Source organism: Pyxicephalus adspersus, chromosome 11, assembly GCF_032062135.1.
Source record: "Pyxicephalus adspersus chromosome 11, UCB_Pads_2.0, whole genome shotgun sequence".
In the NCBI taxonomy this organism is placed as follows: Eukaryota; Metazoa; Chordata; class Amphibia; order Anura; family Pyxicephalidae; genus Pyxicephalus; species Pyxicephalus adspersus.
In genome coordinates this window covers 31,713,463-31,734,874 of record NC_092868.1, presented here as the reverse complement: position 1 = coordinate 31,734,874, position 21,412 = coordinate 31,713,463, and the positions used below count along the sequence as shown (strand labels likewise).

At 36.6% G+C, this 21,412-nt stretch overlaps 1 protein-coding gene across 3 annotated transcripts in view; it reads left to right on the top strand.

Moving 5' to 3' along the window:
• The window catches only part of DSCAML1 (DS cell adhesion molecule like 1), a 177,916-nt gene that overhangs the window by 26,994 nt on the left and 129,510 nt on the right, over positions 1 to 21,412 (top strand). For all 3 annotated transcript variants that reach the window (XM_072425491.1, XM_072425490.1, XM_072425492.1), the window contains exons 2-3: positions 14,708 to 15,025; positions 20,506 to 20,652. In XM_072425491.1, the coding sequence (XP_072281592.1) occupies positions 14,708 to 15,025; positions 20,506 to 20,652 (465 nt within the window). The remainder of the gene's footprint in view (positions 1 to 14,707; positions 15,026 to 20,505; positions 20,653 to 21,412) is intronic.

The window sequence follows — 21,412 nt, the reverse complement described above, 5'->3', positions numbered from 1 at the left end:
CTGGTATCTGCATCATTTATAGTCTCTAGGTGAACATTATACTTACATTGCAGCATTACACCCAACACAAATGATATTATTATAAGAATATTATTTATTTATAAGATTAATGTACGTAATGTGTAATTACATTCTTAACCATTTAATAATACAAAAATATCTAGATATTTTATTGACTAATATAATATTTTCTATAGAGTTCTATTGTGTCCTCCCTATAGAGAAGGAATGTTTTCCTCTGTGGATCTGGGAATGGTTTGCATAAAACCTGATGAGCCTTTAGTAGCTGCAAAGTGATCAAATAGACTAAAAAAAAGAGAGGAAACCCAATTAGAAACATATTGCTATAGTGATGTCATCTGTTGCTGGCAGATCGTTCTCATAAACGAGCATAGGAAGAAACATTTGCGTAATTCACACCTGCCCAGCAAGGCAGGAAAGTTGGAGAAATCTCTGGTTTATGTGTTAGGTAGGGCTGGCAGGGCTTGTGTACATCAGCATTTTTTATTAGAATTTCTTTTCTACCTAAACATGTTAATGGAAATGCAAAATCAGCCTGGAAGGTCTATACCACCTACATAGCAATCACATTTTTGAAACGCAGGCTGAAGGGGCCTGTAAGACAAATGTATTTGCTCATCTACACAAGCCTTTAGAAGTATGTGGACCCTTTACCAGGAGTCCTTGAGGACCACAGTCATTATCTAACACTTTGTGAACCATTACTGTCTTCATCTACTTATGTCTGTTCGAAAAAAAACTAAAAATATGTGCAGATTTGGGTCCTCCAGGACTGGAATTGAAGTCCCCTGCTATAAATATCTCATATGGTTTGCTTCTTCTGAAGCTGGAGGCTATGGTAACGTGATACACATAGTACTACCCAGATTTGTAAAAGCCATATTCTAGCCTTATTCTATTCTTTGCCTATTGGTAAGGAGCTGTGCTGTCATTGGGTACTTACTTTCCATTAGACCCTGTGAACAGTGGCATGGGAATCTCCTGTTGCTGCTACAGTCCTGCATCATTTGCAGGCTAATAGGCTACTAGCATTATCCAGCCCTATGCTCCCTATCCTTCCTCGTCTTGCCGTGTAACATGTTACTTGTAAATCTGTGAGTACCACATAGGCTGGCATGTATGCTAATTTCGACTATCCTGACGTGCCCACTCCATTTTACTGATTGCAAAAAACAGGGGTGCCAATAGCTATCATGTTATATACAAAAGTATATAAATACAAAAGTTTTTGGCAGAGATTGGTATTATAAAGGTGAACTGAATTTTGAATGTTTTAAAGAGTTTAGTTTTAAGAAGGTTCCTAAAACAAGACTAGTAAAGCTTAAAGGTGAATTCCAGATACTGCTAAACAAGTAAAATACTATTCTGTTCACCAGGTTAAGAAATAAACACAACTTTGCAATATAGCACATTCCTACCTAATAGTGCAAAGGCCTGATTTTCTTCTGCTGCAGTTCATCAAGATTTACCAGTTATATTCTTTCCCCAGCCCACAATTAGACAATGCCAGGAAAAGCAGCAGACTGATGAGCTCATTTTTCTGTTACTGTGCTCCTACTAATTTTCTCTGTTAGCACACAAGCACTGCAACACAACTGACTGGCTCATTGTGCTGCTTCTCACTATACCAATGTGATCTCTGCTGTAAGAGATTGAAAAAGGCTGCTTGATTACTTACACTGCTTCTATTCATTCAAATATATTTAATAATGTATGACTAATTACAATGCTGGTTTAGGTTATGTATATACTTGCGTGAAGTTTTCTTTTAACGTCCAGAAAAAAAAAGCATGGTGCTCTTGTCTACAAAATAAGAATGCGTTTTACATTCCAATTACTAGATCCAAAAAAAGACCACATTTTAACATCACTCTGTGCAAGGTAGAATACAACTCAACATCACTCCTATTATTTTATAGCATTATCATACTGCTCTACTTAGAACATGAAAGTGCTCTGTGGAGCAGACAAGAACACTGCTGCATATATTACTGCAAAACACCACTCTGCAATTCACTGACCTGTGAATATCAAGAGACACTTAACAGCACATTACAGGAGATCACCACTCTGTAACACACTGCTCCATCCTGTTCCATCCAAGGGAAAACAACTCTACCGAAAGCTGAGCTGCGCGCTCCTTTCCAACATTGTGCTGACATTTTACTTTTTGTGCTATGCTAGGTGGCCTGTAGCTGCATCATTACTGCTGTTTAATGTTAGAGTATGCTGTTCTCCATTTTGTCTTCATGTTTAGTTCTCATTTGTAAAGACTTCAAGTAACTCTAAAAAAATCATCAAAGTCATATACTGTATGCTTTTACTTGTTAATGTTGTTTCAAAACTTATCTTCAATCATCAAAATGATATCTGTTCATCCTGCTAAGAAGGATCTTGTTTGGGTAGTACCTGTTATGGGGTGGCATTGTTCTTCATTTTCAGTCTGCTACATATGGCTGTTTCAGCTGACATTACTCGGAAATCATCCAATGTCATCATCAGTAAACCCACCCTGAGAAATGTAATTTCTTGATTACATGATTAAAAAAAAGGCTGCAAAGAGGTTGCAGCATGAAAAGTCCCAAAAAATGCAAAAATCATGACGGTAGTTTATGATACACGGGGAAATTTATAAATGCTGTGACATATCAGTTTGCACAATTTATTGACTAATCTTTTTCTACCATTTGTGAGGGTCTTTTTGTCCTGTTCTGTAAATGTCTGACCAATTGGCAGGTTTTGCAAGGAAATATTGCAGGAATAACGTGCTGTATTTAAAAGTCCGTACACAATTAATGCATCAGCATAGTGCATTAGTAAATTAGCCCTAAAGCTCCTGGCTTATTTGTGTGTTATTCTTTTTTATGGTAGATATCCTACCTGTCCAATGTGTTACAAAGAGTTAAATAACTGATAAAAACAGAATTACCAATAATTCCACTAAGTATTTCCAGAAAACAATGCAGAATAACCTTATTCTTAGCACACCATAAAGAATCTGTCTGTGTGTATATTGTATGAATACACTGTCCTTGTCTGAGGAATACAAAAACTACCAGACCTTGATTCAGCTAGTTGGCACATAAAACTTAATAAAACTGTATGTACTGTTAGTGCATACATTTGAAAATACATGTAAAACAAAAGTTCTGTGCCATGGTACACCTGCAACTTTTTTCTTCTAACAACTAACAAATATGTCACTACATTCACCCAAATCCAATCTATTTATTCTGGATTACATGTAAGCATTAAGATTATAGTGCAACTTTTTGGAGCAAAAAAGACCTCTTCTTTAGGCATGCAATGGTATTCCTAACAAAGGGGTCATGTGGAGCTTCAAAGTGTTTTATTATTATGCCACTATTGCATTAGGACCTTTAATAAATCCAACATAGATCCATGTTGAGCCAGCAATAATCTCTATCTGCCCCGAAAATGTCCCCAATACTGTGGGGGAGGTGTGAAGATCTGGAGTTGCCTCATTTGATCAGGTCTAGGTTCAGCAATGTTATGTGCCTAAAGAATGTCATTGGACTTCCTGAATGTACTGAATGACCATCAATGGTTTTCTTTCATCTCTGATGGCACAGGTTTATTCCAAGATGACAATATCAGGATTTATCGGGCTCAGATTGTGAAAGAGTTCAGGGAGCATGAGATATTATTTTCACCCATAGATTAGCCACTACAGAATCCAGACTTTAACTCCACTGAGAATCTTTGGGATGTGCTGGAGAAGACTTTCTCCACAATCCGATTCTCCCATCATCAGTACAAGATCTTGCTGAAAAATGAATGCAACAATGGATGAAAATAAATGTAGTGATGTAGTATAAGCTTGTTGAAACATAACTATGTCAAATGCCTTATTCAAAGGCTAAAAGGCCCAATGTTATATTAAGGTGTATGACTTTTTTTTTACCAGGAGTATTATGTATTCTTTTTTATTATGGATATCAGTCAGGGTTATGTGCAGCACCCTAAAACATAAATGGTCATTTACAGTATGGTATCCTAGGAGAGTATATTGACCAACTAATTTATGTGAGCAATAGAGACAAAAATATAGCAATGAATTACTTAAGAGCAAAGATACACTATTGGTCAAAAGGCTGGCAGGAGGAACCACATCACAAAGTGGGAGACAGAAGTCTAAAGGCACCCAGTATATTGTATATTTTTAAGCCAGTGTAGCTCTGCAAGAGAAGGAAGATCAGAGTTGCAGCCCACTTGACTGTTAGGTATTGCTTTTTTTTCTATTATGCTTCTTTTTGTTTTTTTGTGTTAGAGTAACCTTAAAGGCACACTAGAAACCAATAGAATCTCACAACACACCAAATGAAACAAACAAAAAACTGGAAACTGCAAGAAAGGCAACCTATATTGTGAAATCCCAATCCCTCCTGCTTGGAAGTGCTTATGTGTTTGTCAGGTCTCTCACAGTGGTATGGGCAATAAGAAATTAAATGTACCTGCCAGTCACACATTGTGAGGGAAGTTCCAAAGTCCAGTGTTAGGAGTGGTGCGGGAAGTCATGCTTGCCAAACCCTGCTGAGTTTATTATTGGTGAGTTGGACCAAGCTTTGAGAAAATGGCTGAGCTCTGTTCTTGACGGGTCTCTCAACCTTTCCCATTTTTGAAAAAAAGATCTTTGTTGGAACTCCCTCTTTGGGAGAGAATGTTTTAGAGCCCTTGGCCAGCTACCTTGTTTTAGAATCATTGGAATATAGGAACACTAAAAATTTCAGTTTTGTGGAGCTAAAATACTTTAGAAGAAGTTTTGTGTGATTCTTCTGTATGATCAGCCATTCTGGATCCACCAATAACAAATGATATTGCTTACTATTCGTAAGGACTCGGTGAAATGCCCCTTGCTTTCCCCTCCCCTAGAAACATTCAATAATGATCATTTTCCAAGTGAGCTTGTCTGTGGTGCTTAAGTGCTATGTACATTTTGGACAATTTGTTTTCCAGAAAGAGTCCTGATTGTCTTCTGAATGGGGTCGCTTTAGATACACAAACTCGGTGACCTTGCTTTAAACCAATGGTTGAAGGAGGCTCGGGATCCCCTATTTTTTTTTTTAATGAATCTTGCAAATCATGATCCTCTAAACAAACCCAAGGGCTCGGCAAAACGTGAATGTGCATTGTCATTGGGTGCTGCAAAAAGAGGGTCATCTCACCCAAACCTAAAAGGGTTACAATATTAAGGATGGGGTGCAACAATTCATTAAACTGTGCAAACAAATTGCAGGTGTAGTTTTATAGAGACATGCCTAAAATATGTGTTCTGTATAACTGTGTGTTCTGCTTACTAACTTGCTTTATGTAGGAATTAAACTGATTAGTTTCTGTATGCAGATATACTCAATGAATGCAGATCATGCTTAATGATATGCAAATACCACAGATGAATATTCAGTGTAAATTCAGTGTCAGCAGATCTGCAGGGAACAACGTGCTTTTCCAACCTCCTCTTAGGGTGCAAGCTGGTGCAGGCAGGACATGTTTGAGACTGGCTAAATTAAGTAGATGGGTAAGCAGGTCCATTTTAATTAGGTGTTATTACAAAATAATAATTAGGGATTATATCTAGTTTTGGATTATGTTATAAAATCTGCAGGTGCGTTGTACATATAATCTTATCAGAATATAAAAAACTATATCTATATATATATATATATATATATATATATATTTTTTTTTGTGTGTCTTTATTTCTCATTGTTCGGGAGTCTGGTGTGCTGCATTTATTGGTGCTGACAAGAAACATATTGGCAGGTGGAAAGAAAAGTGAGATAGCCTTATCAGTCTTCTATTACTGATTTACTGTCCAGTTACAGGCTGAGAACAGGCACTGATCTAGTTGTGTGCTAAACTTAGTAGAGAAATACAAGTCACTGGGCTAAGTGGTAATTTCAGAACTGGGTGGATAGAATTATGAATGCCTTTTGCAGGTAAAACAGTCCCAAAGTATTTATTTTATTGTATATTCAGCTGTCTGCCTAGAATTCATCTTTTATTCTGTTGATACTAATCAGATTTATTGGTCACATACATAGACCTAATGTGATGAAAGTGCTACATCCCTGCCTGTGAAAATGGCCAGCGATCACAGTGTGATAACAGACCTCGGGGAAACCACTGTCATAGAATAATTTCATTCTGGTTGTACTCCATTATCAATGCATGAATTAACCTTATGCCAGAGTTCCTGTGGTTTATTCTGCGCTCATAAAATTAGGTATGTGGTCATAGTAATACATTCTGGTGTAGGATCATTTTCTAATAAATTGCTTTCTACCACTCTAAGGCCAGATCTAATCAATAACTGTATATTAATGTAATGAAGTTAGAAATGAGAAATCAGATTTGGTTAGCCAGATTGCTCTAAGCAGTAACAATTTGGTGGTAGGTAATAGTATATTGGACAATCTTTATATTATCGGACACATAATCATCGTTTTAGGGTGTTCTCACATGCTTGTGTTTTTCATTGGTCTCCTAAAAAAACAATGATGCTGGCAGGTATATTAAGCAATTAAAGCTTCTGTCTGCTTATCGGAAAATTATAGGTGAGGATATACCAACCTAAACAAGCGTTTAAATCTTAGATTATGTTCAGACTGGCAGTAAAGTTTCAATGCGGTTACCACTTCTTCATCTTCATCACTTCTGCTAACCTCAGGAAACGGCGCAGGTATCCTCATGGTGAATGAATGGGTGCGACAATATAGTACACTGCTCACTGCTGCCCGCTGTCAAATCTCCAGACAGGATAAATGTGAAGAATAGACTGCTGTCACCAACACAATCTGTGAGAGGGAATGGACATGACTTTACAAAGACAAGCAGAGAGGAGGCAGCCCATGAGTAATGACAATACGGATAGGCGGCCCGCTTTCTATGTTCCCAAGCAGCACATAGTGACAACACTACAGTTATTGCATTAGTAAAGCAACAGTGTTGTCACCTAAGAAATATAAATATTCAATGGAGAGCCTCCAGTATCTTCAGCCATTTAAACTATCCTTTAGTAGGGATATTTGAAAACAAGATATGCTTTGCAAATTTGGATTTTGATCATAGATCTTTAAACACATTTGCCAGTATTGTTCTGGTACCCAAAGTACTACAGCCATCTTTGTATTAACTAGTTATACCGTCTGCAATTTATTTTAATTATTGCAGCAAAAGAGCTGCACAATAATCTTATTTACTTTTTTTCCCTTAATTTTAAATTGGCAAGTAAAATTTGCTTTGCTCCAGCTGCATTCTGTAGAAAATTCCGCTTTAAGATACTGTGTATAAGAAATTAATGATTGCTGTGATCTGTTTGTCCTCTCATTTCTGATAAAGTCCTCACCCTGAAAGAAAATGGAACAAACATGCCCTGACACTTTATCCTATGACCTAATGGTCTGTGTGACTGATCCGTTTATATATCTGTTCTTTGTTAGCACAGAGCAGGCTGGTTTCCTAATTAACCCATCTTATCTGTCCTATGCATGGCAGCTGCTCTTCTGCAAATACTTATATTGGTCTTAGGTGTGTACTTTACACTAAATTGCACCTACTTCCTTCTTTGATTAAAAGCCAGCACACCATTTATGATCTGCAATAACTGCAAGAACTGAATAAATAAATATAATTGCATTATATTTTATGAAAATGTAAGTTAAGAAAACTCATATTTTTGTTTCCATGAGTCTCTATTATTATAGCTTTTGTGATGTATCTTATAGTGTTTTATATGTCAGCCAAACACAGTTAACATCCTTGTTGTCTGACTGCAGATATGAAAAGTAATTACATGTTCGCCCATGTAGAATTTGTATTTTTTTTACTTGATCTGACCTGACATATGATTGCATTAAGATAGAGGAATAATGAAATATGACTGAAATAGGAGTTATGGGGATTTCTGCATAAGGGTCTCCAAAATGTGACCTGAGGTTAAAGAAAGACACAATATTGGATATATTTTCATTCAACAAACAAACACAAACCTTCTTATAATGCAACATGTTTAGTAATAAATTAATACACAAAATATAACTGTAATTGTATAGCCAAGGCCAAATATAAGAACAAGCATGTTAACCTCTGAATGAAATATTTTGAAAATATAAGGTCAAGTATTACAATAAAGGTTGATTTACTAAAGGAGTAGAGTATGTTTACTTTGCAAAGTGAACATTTACTTATTATACCAAATAATGTGAATTTGTGTCCTCTTTAGTCATCTTATTAGTTGATGGCTATAGATATCGTAAATGATTATGTTCTGGCATTTGCTCTGGTATTCTAAATGAAGAGTGTATTGTGGGTGCCACAATGTGCTAAAGCTCATCTGCAGAATTAGGTCCTTTTCAGACTTTCAGTTGACCACAGTTCTTCAACTGCAGTCCCAACCACTCCTGTTTAACTGAATGGGAGCAGCTGGGACCTATTTTGTGCACATATTTGCATGTGGTTGCAGCTGTTTTAGATTGGGTTGCTGTTCCTCTTCTGGAGAAAGAAAAGTAACACATAGGCAAGGGCAACCTCATTCAGACATGGTAACCTGTGGTGAAATTCTCTGCTAAACCCCAAAAACAATTCTGTGTGCTTTAGTCCCTTCTCCCTACTATGGCCCTGACTTATGAAAGCTCTCCAAGGCTGGAGAGAATACACTTTCAGAAGTGAACTGGGTGATCCAGAAAACATGGAATGGATTTTTAAAAACCCTTTTCTATTTGCTAGCAAATATTTTGAACCCTGGACCAGATCCATTCTAGGTTTGCTGGATCACCCAGTTCACTTCTGAAAGTGTATTCTCTCCAGCCTTGGAGAGCTTTTTATAAATCAGGGTCTCTGATTTGAAAAAAAGGACATTTTTAAGTAAATTGTTTATAGAAATTACACCTCCCCCTTGGGGAATATTTATAAGAAAAAATGAATATTGGTATTCACACCAGTTTCACCCCATTTAACCATGGGAGGCCATTGAGTTCTTTTTGTTGGGACTGGAAAGCTCAGTAATTGGATTTGAGGCAATTTTCCTACTATAACAAATAATTAATAGTGATATCCAAGGGTACCAAAGCATGCATTTGTGAAACACATTCTAAAAAGTTTTTTTTAATATCTATCATATAGCTTACTGATTTTATTGTCAGTGCTGAGTCACTTTTACTGTTCTCTTTAGTGAGTGAGGGTCAGTGTTAAATAATGTCCTTTCAGACAATGCTTTTCTTGTAATGTTTCCCCAAACACATATAGTCTTATAAATAACATCACCAATAAATTGCACTTACCTCTTTATTTACCTCCCCCATATAATCACTGCACAATTCATCTCAGTTAATTACCATTGATTAATGTCCTCCCTGCTCAGTGTTGATTAAATTTATTTTACTAGTTCAGCTCCTGTTTTGATACCTGTGCCCACTTTTAATTAATTATCTCATCAGTTTTTGAGGCATATCCATCTATCCTTCAGCTAACAGCAGTCCAAGGAACAGAAGAGTGTTCATGAAAAGTAATGTGTGCCTACCTTCTTAAGGAGCTTCTCTGGTGCACCCAACATATAAATATATAACCTATTATACACTTCCATCCCACATCTACCCCAGGAGCTTTTATTCCCATTTGTAAACTTACAGTGGACAGGAAACATGGATACAAGGCAAACAGATAAACTGACTGTATCTACATATCTAGCATTGTAAACACATCCAAACCAGTGTAGCACCTGCAGAGACCACTAATTCTTTATTATATACAATGATTTAGATCTTCATTTAGGGCTACAATATTTGTATTTTTGTATTTGTATATTTTATATCTGTTTTATATCTGTTTTCCCAGGCTTTAGGTAAAACTTTAAAATCCTTATACAGTCTTATAAACTTTATTTTAAAGTAAATCCCCTCCTTGTTCTGTAGGGTCTATCACTTAGATTGATAATCGGGGTAACAACATGCACAGCTCAGCTAAATTTGTCAGCTGGGCAGAAATCAAACAGGTAAGAACCACCTGCCTGAATCACAAATTTTCAAAGAGAAACTTTAATGAGCGATAACCTGAAAGCAAACAGCTACTGTACTCTACTGTACAGTTACAAAAAAGCAACAATTACAGTTAAAACAAACCACAAAACATACTACTATATTGACACTACTGTCACAGATCAACCCAATAATACTGTGTATCTCAGTATACTTATATATTTCTAAAGAAATTGTTGTTGCATATTCAGTGTTTTTCCATAAGCTAATTCTGCAATGAAGAGTATGCCATCATTATAAGCACCTGGTTCAGTCACAGGGTTGTAATGAGCACAGCTGCATGGTCTGCATTCCTTTAGAAGTTGGTGAGCCTTAGTGAGAAATTTACCAAAAACAAAACTGCTATTGTAGGAGATGCAGAGACCTCTGAAGAAAGCAGTGAGCTGTTCCCAAAGACAGGACATTTTTTGTGGGTTTTCTGTACACTATGTTCAGGATATGTCCATGTGCCAATGTTTTTGACAATGATAGAAAATTATTAAGTTTGCCAAGTAAAATGGAAATGGAAAGATTTTGATTTACATGAAATTACCAAGTGTTTTAGAAAGGCAAAGTATTTATTGGAATGTTAATTTGTCAAAATAAAGAATATATTGAAGTAGTGAAAAAGAACTTAGCCGACCCCGTTTTAAATATTGTTAGGTTACTAAAGTTTACTTTTGAAGTTTTTAGACTATATTCATTATGTGCAGAAAAGCACAAGCGGGACTTTTAAGGCATAAAGTAAAATTAAACAATAAATGTTTTAATAGTTGATCATTTTTAAAAAACAAGAACGATCGCCTATATGACATAGACAATGTTACAATATACATCACAGATTCTTTTTCTAAGATCTTAAACATGAATCTCTTTGTAACACATGGTCTCTTAGTAGTTCTATTTTTACATCGATGCATTTCACGAATATTAAATCGCTTCTTCAGGATGAATCAAATATAACGACTATAGACCACAATGATAACAATGGAGTATCTCTTCCCAATTGCACAGGCAGATCCACAAAAGGGAAATAAAGCATGATAATAGGAGCAGGAGGGCACAAAAAGTAGATCTAGTTTGGGGGAACCAGTTGATTCAAAGATGATAGAGCCCAATAGTACTTTTCACTAAATGGTGTCCCTGCATGCTGGGTTGTCCATCCCCCAGCAACATTTTAATAAAAATCATTTTGCATATAACAACTTGGAATGAGAAATTTTCTTCCACTAAAAACAATCATTTTGACATATGTAAACTAATGCCACCAGATTGTTTGAATTGTGCTTCACTTTATTAAAAGTAGTCAACTAGAGCCCATTTATGACTTTGGGATGGAACCCAGGCTAAACATTTTCTCTCTCTATACAAGAGGTACATTTATTCTTACTTGGTATCATTCCTTTTTATTTCTTTTAGAAGAGGCAATCCTAGATAAATGATTCCTGCACTTTGCCTTTGTGCAGAAATTTTGTTTGCTTTCCTCACCTTTAGGCATACTAAAAATTTTACATCTCACCAACACTTGTTCAATTTTGTATTTGTTTAAAGTTAAATCTCTTGGATCTGCTGAAAATATTGTATGAACATTAAATTATACTGTAAATGTGAAATACTCTTGAGGTTTTTGATGCTTAAGCATTAAAAAAAAGACATTTCCCTTCCATTTTGCCTCTCATAGTAGCATGTCTATCCAGTATGATATTTCCCTGACTATAAGCAAATACATAACAGCATGTGATTGAGTGAGAACTCACTAAAATGGAAGATGTATTCCCATAAATCAGACTTAAGTGAAATGGTTACCTACATGGAAGAGCTGAAATTCCCCTCAAGCGTCATAAGAGATGACCAGAAGATTTCTGAGCTGTATTAAGTCTTTAACCACAAAAATGTAAAGCAATCTTCTAAAAGCAAATGAGAACCACAGGAGGTGAAGTGATAATCTACTAGTGTCCAGGATCTCCTCTCTACTGTGCTGGGTATTTTTAAACCCCTAAATCTAAAAAAAATCCCTACAACGTCCATTATGTTTGATTGGTTTCAAAAAACCTTGAGGCCAAGGTAGACTATGCAATGCTATGTGTTGCCCATATTACAATAAAATGAGGTGGCTGGTTTTATACATGAGCTCTATACATGTAGTCAGGATTTTCCATTGAGATGTTCAAACCACTTCTAAAGGTTCTGTTCTGGGTCAGAACAACATTGCATATCCTAACTCTTCATGTATTTCCTAACTCATCATGCTCCATCGGCTAACCAGTCTCCACCACAAGCACGATCAGATCCCTAGTACTAGATATTCCTAACCGGCAAAAGTAAATTACATGCTTTACCACCTAAGGATGATTTACTATTAGCTAACTTGAGTGATAAGTATTTTGCTAGCCTGGAAGTTGGAATAAAAGTAAGTTTTAGCCTCAGGTCTAATAATACCTTCGTCTATAATACAGTGTCTCAGCACTGGCATTAAAAGGGCCTATCATATGGGCTATACTGCACACATGGCTGTGCGGCTACTTGTTTTGCAGCCCATTGCTGATTTAGTGTAGGAATCCCATGTAATGGATATAACAAGAAGCCTCTGCTAAATGTATTGTTGGAATCCAGGAAAATGATAGGTAGATACACAAAAGAGAGACCTAACTAATGGTCAGAAATTGCTCACAGAATTGCTACTACTCAAGCAATGCTTAGTAGCCTTTGAAGGAACCCTGGTTAAAAGAGGTTTCGTTTGAGAATTAATGTGAGCATAGAACTATAAAAGAATCTTTCAACTAGGGTTCATATAAAGTCTAATAGGGGTTTCTTGAGCAATGGGCAATTTCGGACTGAAAGATAGGTATCCACTGCCACTAATTATTTTTTTAGATATTTGTTGGAGTGAGAAGGGTGCATTTGACCACCAATGAGAACCATTTAAGAGACCCATTTTTTCCACTAACTATCAATGTAAAGAAGGTCTTTCATTGACCACCAGTGTAAAGGAACATTTTCACTGACTGTAATTAGGCATTTCTGCATCAACCATTATATTTACTAAAAATAATTATGTGGAATATGGCAGCCCTGGGTGTCTGTTATGCTATCTCAGCTCACTGTTCCATCTAATGTACTGTGAGCTGTAGATATAGTAATAATTAGCTGGGGTTCCCTGAGACTTGAAATGTCTTACATAATAAAAAGGTTGAGAAAGGCTAACCTAAAGTGAAGCACCATTATATTTCAGGTAATGCTATTTTCAAGTATATCCCTCCTTCATCATGAGAATGGGGGAGATAAGATTTTACAGGATAGAGAGGTTCTATCTATTTCACTCTTTAAAAAAAACTAAAGAAAACTTTTGGCTGTAATTCTACTTCAAACAGAGTATTCTTTAATATTCATGATATTGCAGTCTGCTTGCACACATGCTCATTAAATTGAGCCCAGAAAAGCTCTCAACAGCTGACGAGTAAACTCCCACTTCACAGCTAATGTTCCTGTATCTATGCAGTCCTACTGGGTAACATGCTCGTACTCTTGAGACTTGCGCACTACTTATCAATAGCAGGCATTTTTTAACAGAAAATTGTTGTCAGTGTGCATGAGTAGTATTACATGGTTTTAAATGTGCACTCCCGCATGCACAGTTTTAAAAGCCTGGCTTCATTGAAATCAGCAAAACAGGCAAGGTGTTCTATTGTTTGCCGTCTTACTGCCATTTATTTTTTCCATTTTTTATTTTATGTATATTTATATATTTTATTATTATAGGTAAATTTATAGAAAATGAATTTAGGATTTTCTGTTAAACTCTACTGCCTCTTTGTACATTTAAAAAAAAATGACTTAAGCAAGATAAACTATTCTATACTTAAGTGTTTGTTAACTGATCACATGTTGTGAGCAACATTGAAGTGACAAGGGAGCAAGGGAGATAAGTTGCTGATCAGCCTCTTGGGTGCTTAGCAAGAAGAAATTGCATTTTTGATCCATTTAAAATTTAAATCTTTTTTTTGTTACTTTACGTATATTGTCTTTGTTTAACAAATTTAATAAATAGGCATTATTAAATCTCTGTGGGATAGCTAAAGACAGCAAAATAGAAGTAGCTCTTCTTGAGACCCCTCAGCCTCACAATGTCACCTGATCATCTAATAAAAGATGGCTCAAAAATTTGACCCATCGGATCCTGGTTGTACCCTTTCACCTTGATTTTATTATGTGGAGGTAGTAATGTCAGAAGACTCGTTCTCTACCTGCTGGCAGGATAAAAGACTTGGAGTAAAATAATTATTTTGACTCCATCAATTTTAGGTAACAAAGCTTTTGCCTGCCTTATGTTGATAAGTCAATAAGAAGACTATTGGAATTAGTCTACTGTTTTGTTACTTTTAGTTATATACTACTGTAAACCTGTATTTATTGTACCACATCATTATACAGTATCTATGACTATAAATTGTCAAGATGACTAGAGGTCCTAGTTTTTCCATTATTATTTCTATGCAGTTGAAAAATGTTAGATGGATTGTACTTAATTCCAACAGATATTTATGACTTAATGGCTTTTTAGATAAATATTGATTAGTCTGTTTAGAAATGATGAACATTTTTCTTTTTTCGTATCCTTTCGTTAACTAGACTTTTTTTCACTCTCTCTACAGCTTGCTCGGAGGATGCCGGCACAAGTCTATACTTTGTGAACACTTCTTTGCTACAGATCACATTTTCCAGCACAGTGGGGGTGTTCATCCCCTGCCCTGCCGCCGGATCTCCCAGCGCCACGCTCCGATGGTACCTGGGGACAGGAGATGACATTTATGACGTGCCTCACATTAGGCACGTCCATGCCAATGGCACTCTCCAGCTATTTCCCTTCTCCCAGTCCGCTTTCAATAGCTTTATACACGACAATGACTATTTCTGTACAGCCGAGAACTCTGCCGGCAAAATACGAAGTCCAAACATCCGCGTCAAAGCTGGTAGGTGGAACAGTTCTTTGTCTTTGTTGGAAAAATATAATACTTACCTGATGAGCTAGAAACTATATTGCAGGTGTACATTGTCTTCAGAACAACTTCTTTTAAAGCACAAAAAATGTGTAATAATTTTTTATATAGTGGGGAATAGTTTAAAAAATGTTTAGGTATTTATTATGTCGTTCTGGGCTTCATTAAAGAGATTTTAATTTACTAATATGGAATCATGGAAAGGAGAGAAAAGTTGTATAGGGACAAATAGTTCATCAAAAAATCTGATGGGGTTCTGGTCTTACTCTACAAAGTGTATAAATGATCTGGCTGTTTTGTTGAAATTTCTGAAAAAGTATGGCAGGAAAAGTCTTTTCAGTCACGCTGGGTTACTATTCTCTCCTTAGGGAGCTATGAAACGTTTTTAACATTAGAAGAACAATCTAATTTAAATCGGATTTATTACTAGACATCCTAAATTAACTTTAAAAGAAAGGATTTGGGCTGGAAGACCACATATTTACCTGCCTGGCGCTAGTTTTAATCTAAAGTGCCATTGCTGTCCAAGGATCTTCAGTATGGGGTTCCCTGCTGCTGTTTGTCATTCCATCTGCCGCCCTCAACTTCACTACCGCGTCCTGCAAGGACTTAGTAGCTGGAGGGTAGAACCACAGTAATCAGTCCTGCAGAATCCTACAGATGATTTCCGGTGATTGCTAAAGTGATCTAGTGTCCCCATTTTGTCTACACAGAAGCCTTTGTCAACAGATGGAGTCCTGGCATTGGCCAGACTCTGAATTGTACATAAATATGATGTAGGTAATTACAAGGTTAACTCAAAGTCAATGCTCATGGCTATAAGCCACAACAAGCCTTATAGAAATTTTAAATCAAGTTAAATTGATAATCCCTATTGCAAAAGTTCTTTTTACTTACAATAGTATCCAATCATGTGAACATTCCACTTAGGAAAAATTTTCATACATTCTCTGTTTCTTTATTACGTCAAGCTTGTATGATTCCAAGCCAACCCAACACATTGATGTTTTCTGAATTCAAATCTCCTAAGAATAATTCCTTATTGATTGTTTTGGGTTACGTCATACATCATTGTACTACCTTTGCAAATAACTTTATGGGAGTCACTGGTAATATATTGTTGTTTAGATAATTAAAGGATTGAAGTAAGTGTGTTACATATTTTCCAAAAAACTATGGTCCAGTGTGTTTGAGGCAAAGTCACTTATAGTGGGCCAAATGGAGAATGCTTTTTTGTTTGCCTATAAAAATAGTTCTGAATAGAGATGAACAATGAGATGAAGAAAATTTGACTGGTATGCAAATGACATTCAAATTGTATGCAAATTTCACAGATTTGAAACGTAATCTATCAGCTGAGTTTCAAGATGGTGCACTTTGCATGTTATTTGCATAAAAGTCAAATTTTCTGCATCTCACTGACTAACTCTAGTCCTGAATAGGAGTAAGAAAGTTAGGCTATATTTCAATGTGCAAAAAGCTTGTGGTGCAGTTAGCGATTCCATATACCTGTAATAAAGAAATTAATGTAGTATCTCACCCGTAGCCACCAGCAGGGAATGAATAGGGGGCAGTGAGCAGTTGAGTAGCGCTTTTGCTGTGAAAAGTTTAAATGCTGGATCATGATTGATTTTTTGATATTACTAAGAGTTTTGCTTACAATATTCCTCCAAAGTACTAGTAGAAAAAAAGATTTTTTTTTGGCCAATTTAAAAAACATTTAACAAACCCTCTCAATTTGATATCCAAAAACAATACTGAAATACCCAATGGTGGAATAAATGAACTTTCTAACATAAAATAGGATCATTCTTGGCTGATGGTTGCACTAGGCATAGACAGTGGAATGAATGTAAATCTGTATAAAATTTGCCCGTGCACAATTTCCAGAAAAAAAATGATTACATCTGCTAATGGCAGAGACTTCTCATTTTTACAGCTGTCTACTCCTCGTTCAGATCTTCATTGGATGAAAAATGGTTTAGTCTATTACCAGTCCTATGGCTAAAAGCCTGAGGCTACTGGAAATGTTTGTCCAAATGACTTTTGACAGAATTACATATGATGATTAGTGGCAATGACTGATCGTCTTTGAATTACTAAGAGAAATTAGAAGGCTGCCATTGCTGATCTCCTAAATACTAGTTGCCTGGCTGGTTTAGACCTCTATACTTTCTTGTAATGAACCCATGTGAAATCAGAGGAATCTACCTCCTGATCTGCTCGATGGTCAGCAAAAGGAGTTTTTTTGTTTCAGTCAGGACAAGTTTCCTTTTAAAATAATGTAACGCAAAATGTTTTTTTTCAGCCTAAGCAGATCTGCAATTAATAAGCAGTCAGGGCAAGGTTTTAATTTGTTGCAGCGCCATGTTGGAGCAGCTGAGGGAGGAATATATGATTGAAGCTTCCTAATTATATTAAATCTGCCTCACAATCTGTCTCATTGCTCCTGTTAGCCTTGTTGTGTTACAGAATTGATGCATTTCCCCATAATATATCTTAAGGCTAAACTTTTTTTAATTGTTGGTAAGGTGGTGAATAATTTTTTGTTTTTATTTGGAATTATTCACCTTTTCGGTTTGTTTTGGTGGTCATTGTCACAGGGACTGAATGTAAGAATGGGACAATATTTTGAGTTGTCACCATTGATGTCCTGTTGTGTGTTTAGGGAAATCTATAGGGTAGGTTAAATAGGGTGAGTGATGGAAAATCTCTCAAATGGGGCACATAAAGAAAGCCTAAAACTGGAAAGTCTTTTTATTCACTACTCTCTAAAAAAATGGCTTTAGATGTACTATAGATCCTAAATGTTATGTCCATGCAGTCCTAACTGTAAAACTGAACAATAACCCTTTAGGCTAAAGCTACGTACACACTTCCAATTATTATCGTCGGAAAACGAACGACGAACGTTCCTGCACGATATATATGAATGATCGTATAGCACCGATCCTGCACATAGAGGTAACGACACGATCGTTCGTAGATATTGTACACACAATAGATACGATCGTTTAAGCGACAGAGAAACTATGTGCACGACAGGAAAGTGAACGGACGTTCGTTCATAACGCATGCTCTGAACATGGACGATCAACGAACGACCGTACACACGAACGATGTTCAACGATCGTCGTCCAATCCGATCCGCCGGTCCGGTCGTTCGTTTCCAACAATTTTCCTCGTTCGTCGGCGTCGTTGGTTACTTTTTTACGAACGATTTTTTGCCCAATCGATCGTTCGTCGTTCGATTGGAACGATAAAAATTGGAAGTGTGTACGCACCTTAAGTAGATTAGTTATGAGACAGAAATAAAAGTGTAGTCAACATCCTGACCTGCTTTTCGCAACCTTCTTACCAGGGAATCCTTAGAAAAAGATTTTAGGGAACCCCTGCTATAATTACTATATCCACAGCCTATCACAATGTATTATCTTGGTGACCGGTGGGGACATTGCCAACCTTACAGATAGCTGAAAAGACCATTGGTCCTAAGTGACCTGAAATGCCCAATTCTCTCATTGCTTAAGAAACCCCTAGTAACCTCTGGATGATCCCTGGGGTTCCACAGAATCCTGGTTGTGAAACACTGATCCTGACACTAATGCCTGGATCACAAGACTGGCTGAATACAAAAGATTTTACCATAAAACATTTCAAAGTGGATTAGTTTAAAATATAACTCCAACAGTCAAATACAGAGTTAAAGTACACCTACATAAACTTTGCTATGTGCCAAGGGATCAGCACTTTTGCTCAGACATGGTATGATTCATACTGCATAGCTGAGAGTGTTACACCACTGTTTTATTTTAGAGAAAACAAAAAACGTGGGTGTCGTTTCCCTGCAGGCAGCCTGCTGATTGGATACTGTCAGTTGACTCATTAATATCAGCTAATTCACCATTCTCTTCTTCAATCAGCATGTTCCTTGCCAACATATGTGCATGCAGCAAAGCCTGATTGGCTCCTAGTTCTTCCACTACCTCTCATACCCAAGCTTTGCTATAAACAGACTAAATGCCAAGGGATTTGAGTTACTTACATACACTACACAATTTCTAAATAAAAATTGCAGATATAAAGTTTCTGCTTAAACATCCTGTGATTAAAGGAGGCTACTGTAGCTCTATATACAGGCACTTCTAGGTTCCTGAACTTTATCCCCACAGCATTTTTGTCAATGACAGTGACTTTTTTGTGTTATTAATACACATGTAGTGAGGAAGTCATCTGTTCTGAGATAGATTCAGAAAAAGAAATGCTTGGAGAAAAAAACTTTTATATTTGTTAAATGCTAATTGTTAAATTCAGTTCAGAGACAAGTCTCTGTAGTGGGTCATAGATATAAGCATGAAGTATCTTTGCTCATCAAAACTGGTTTCAGCACCATGGACAGCATTAGCTGAGTTCCTTTTAGATGCACACAACAAATGTGACCATATTGCTCTGATATTTTTTGTACATTTCTAATTAAACGTAATAGAAGGCTTTGCAGACTGGTGCATTTTGAGCCTTCAGGGGCCCCTTCATTGTTTCTTTATGACCCTCAGTAAGTTTAGGAATTTTAACTAAATGAAAGTCCAGCTTGTTTTAAAGACCAAGGCTTTCATACCTAATTTCGCAGTTGGATACGTATTCTGTGTTTAAAGCCAAAATGTGTTTTCATTGTGGATAATAAAAGTAATAAACACCCTTGTCAGGTTTTTATTGTTGTTGGTGTACCTTTTTGGGAAATTCGCCCTCTCTGTTTATCTTAGTGACCACTGACACAAAAACATGGTTATATATCCAAAATTAGATAAAAATAGAGAAAAATTGCTTAATTTGGAGAAATACTTCCTGTTGGGAACCTCTTATCAATTAAAGTGATAGCACTAGCGAATATTGTAGTTGTCAATCAACAAGGGTGCATTCCATGCTTCATTTTTTGGGGGATATGATGAATTTATTATGTCTGCTGTATTCTAATTCTATTTCCTATGTCAAAAGATAAAAGTACACTGGTTGTTGTGTACAGCAAATCCACTTACCACTAAAGTGTATCTAAAGCTGAAGAAATCCTGTTCCTGCTGGTGTGCTCAAACTTTTGTGAAAAGCCAACATTTCCTCAGAATAGGAGTACACTGAAAATCTTTTACCAAAGATACGAATTACAATGACAATTGTCAGAGAGGGAGTTTTCCTCACCTCCCTGTTGGCAGAAATGCAGGAGAATTAGAAAAGAACAAAATCTCCCCAATGGGTCACAAAAAATAAATAAATAAAACTATCAGATGTTTCTACCATTCTGTACACTTTCCAAAACTCTAAATATGTTGAAATGAAACTCTTCTCCAAGAGCCCCATTATTTTCTTTTTGAATGTTTTATTGTCATGTAACATTTGCGTGCAGTACTTAATAAATAGTTACTGGTTTGTATTGCTGTGGATGACCACCAATTATGTTCTAGTTTTCAGGGAGCCGTACACAGTGCGGGTGGAGGATCAGAGCGCCATGCGTGGCAGTGCTGCTGTATTCAAGTGCCTCACTCAGCCCTCTGTGCAGGAGTATGTCAGTGTGGTGTCCTGGGAGAAGGACACTGTGTCCCTCATATCAGGTATGTCACTTTGTTATGTATAACATTGATATTCTCTTGGCAAACCAACTTACTACTCCTCTATAACTCATGCTTTGGGGGTTTATTTCTCGCTTCGTTTTGTTTTTTTTGTTTTCTACCCTGTGAAGCCTACACCTGCTGGAAATATTGATTTAATGTTTGTATTATGATGTTTTTTTTCCAATCTATGTTTTTATGGCTTTGAAAACAAACAAGCAAAGTATTTTCTTTTTAACATCCTTTATTTAGATTTTCAGAAAAAAAGTAAGCTGGCAAACATTGATATGGTATCAACAAGTAGTAGCAGTAACGGATATCTAAAGCATTCATATTCAAGATAAAAAACATAGGGGGATATGGTACAACAATATCTGAACTCATTCATGCATATCATAAGGGTGTGTTTCTTTGGAAGATGCACTATTATTGATGCTCTGTCTGGGGATCACAACACTCATATTCAAAGAGGGGTAGCATAAGAAGTTAGGCCCTCCAACCCGATAAATATAGATACCACCTAGGCAGCTGAGATGGGCTTGGTTGGGAGGAGGACCAGGCAGAGAAGTGCCCTGTGTGCTCCAGGGGTCAAATTATTTTTTAACTGCAAAGCAATTAAAAAGTAAATCTGTGCTCATACTGGCCATGAGGTTTTGGTGTTTTTTTTAACATTTCTTCATGCCACGCTACATATAGCTGGTGCCATCTCAACTGAGAATGAATAGGGGGGATAGTGGGTAGTACCAGTGCCACTCACTGCCAC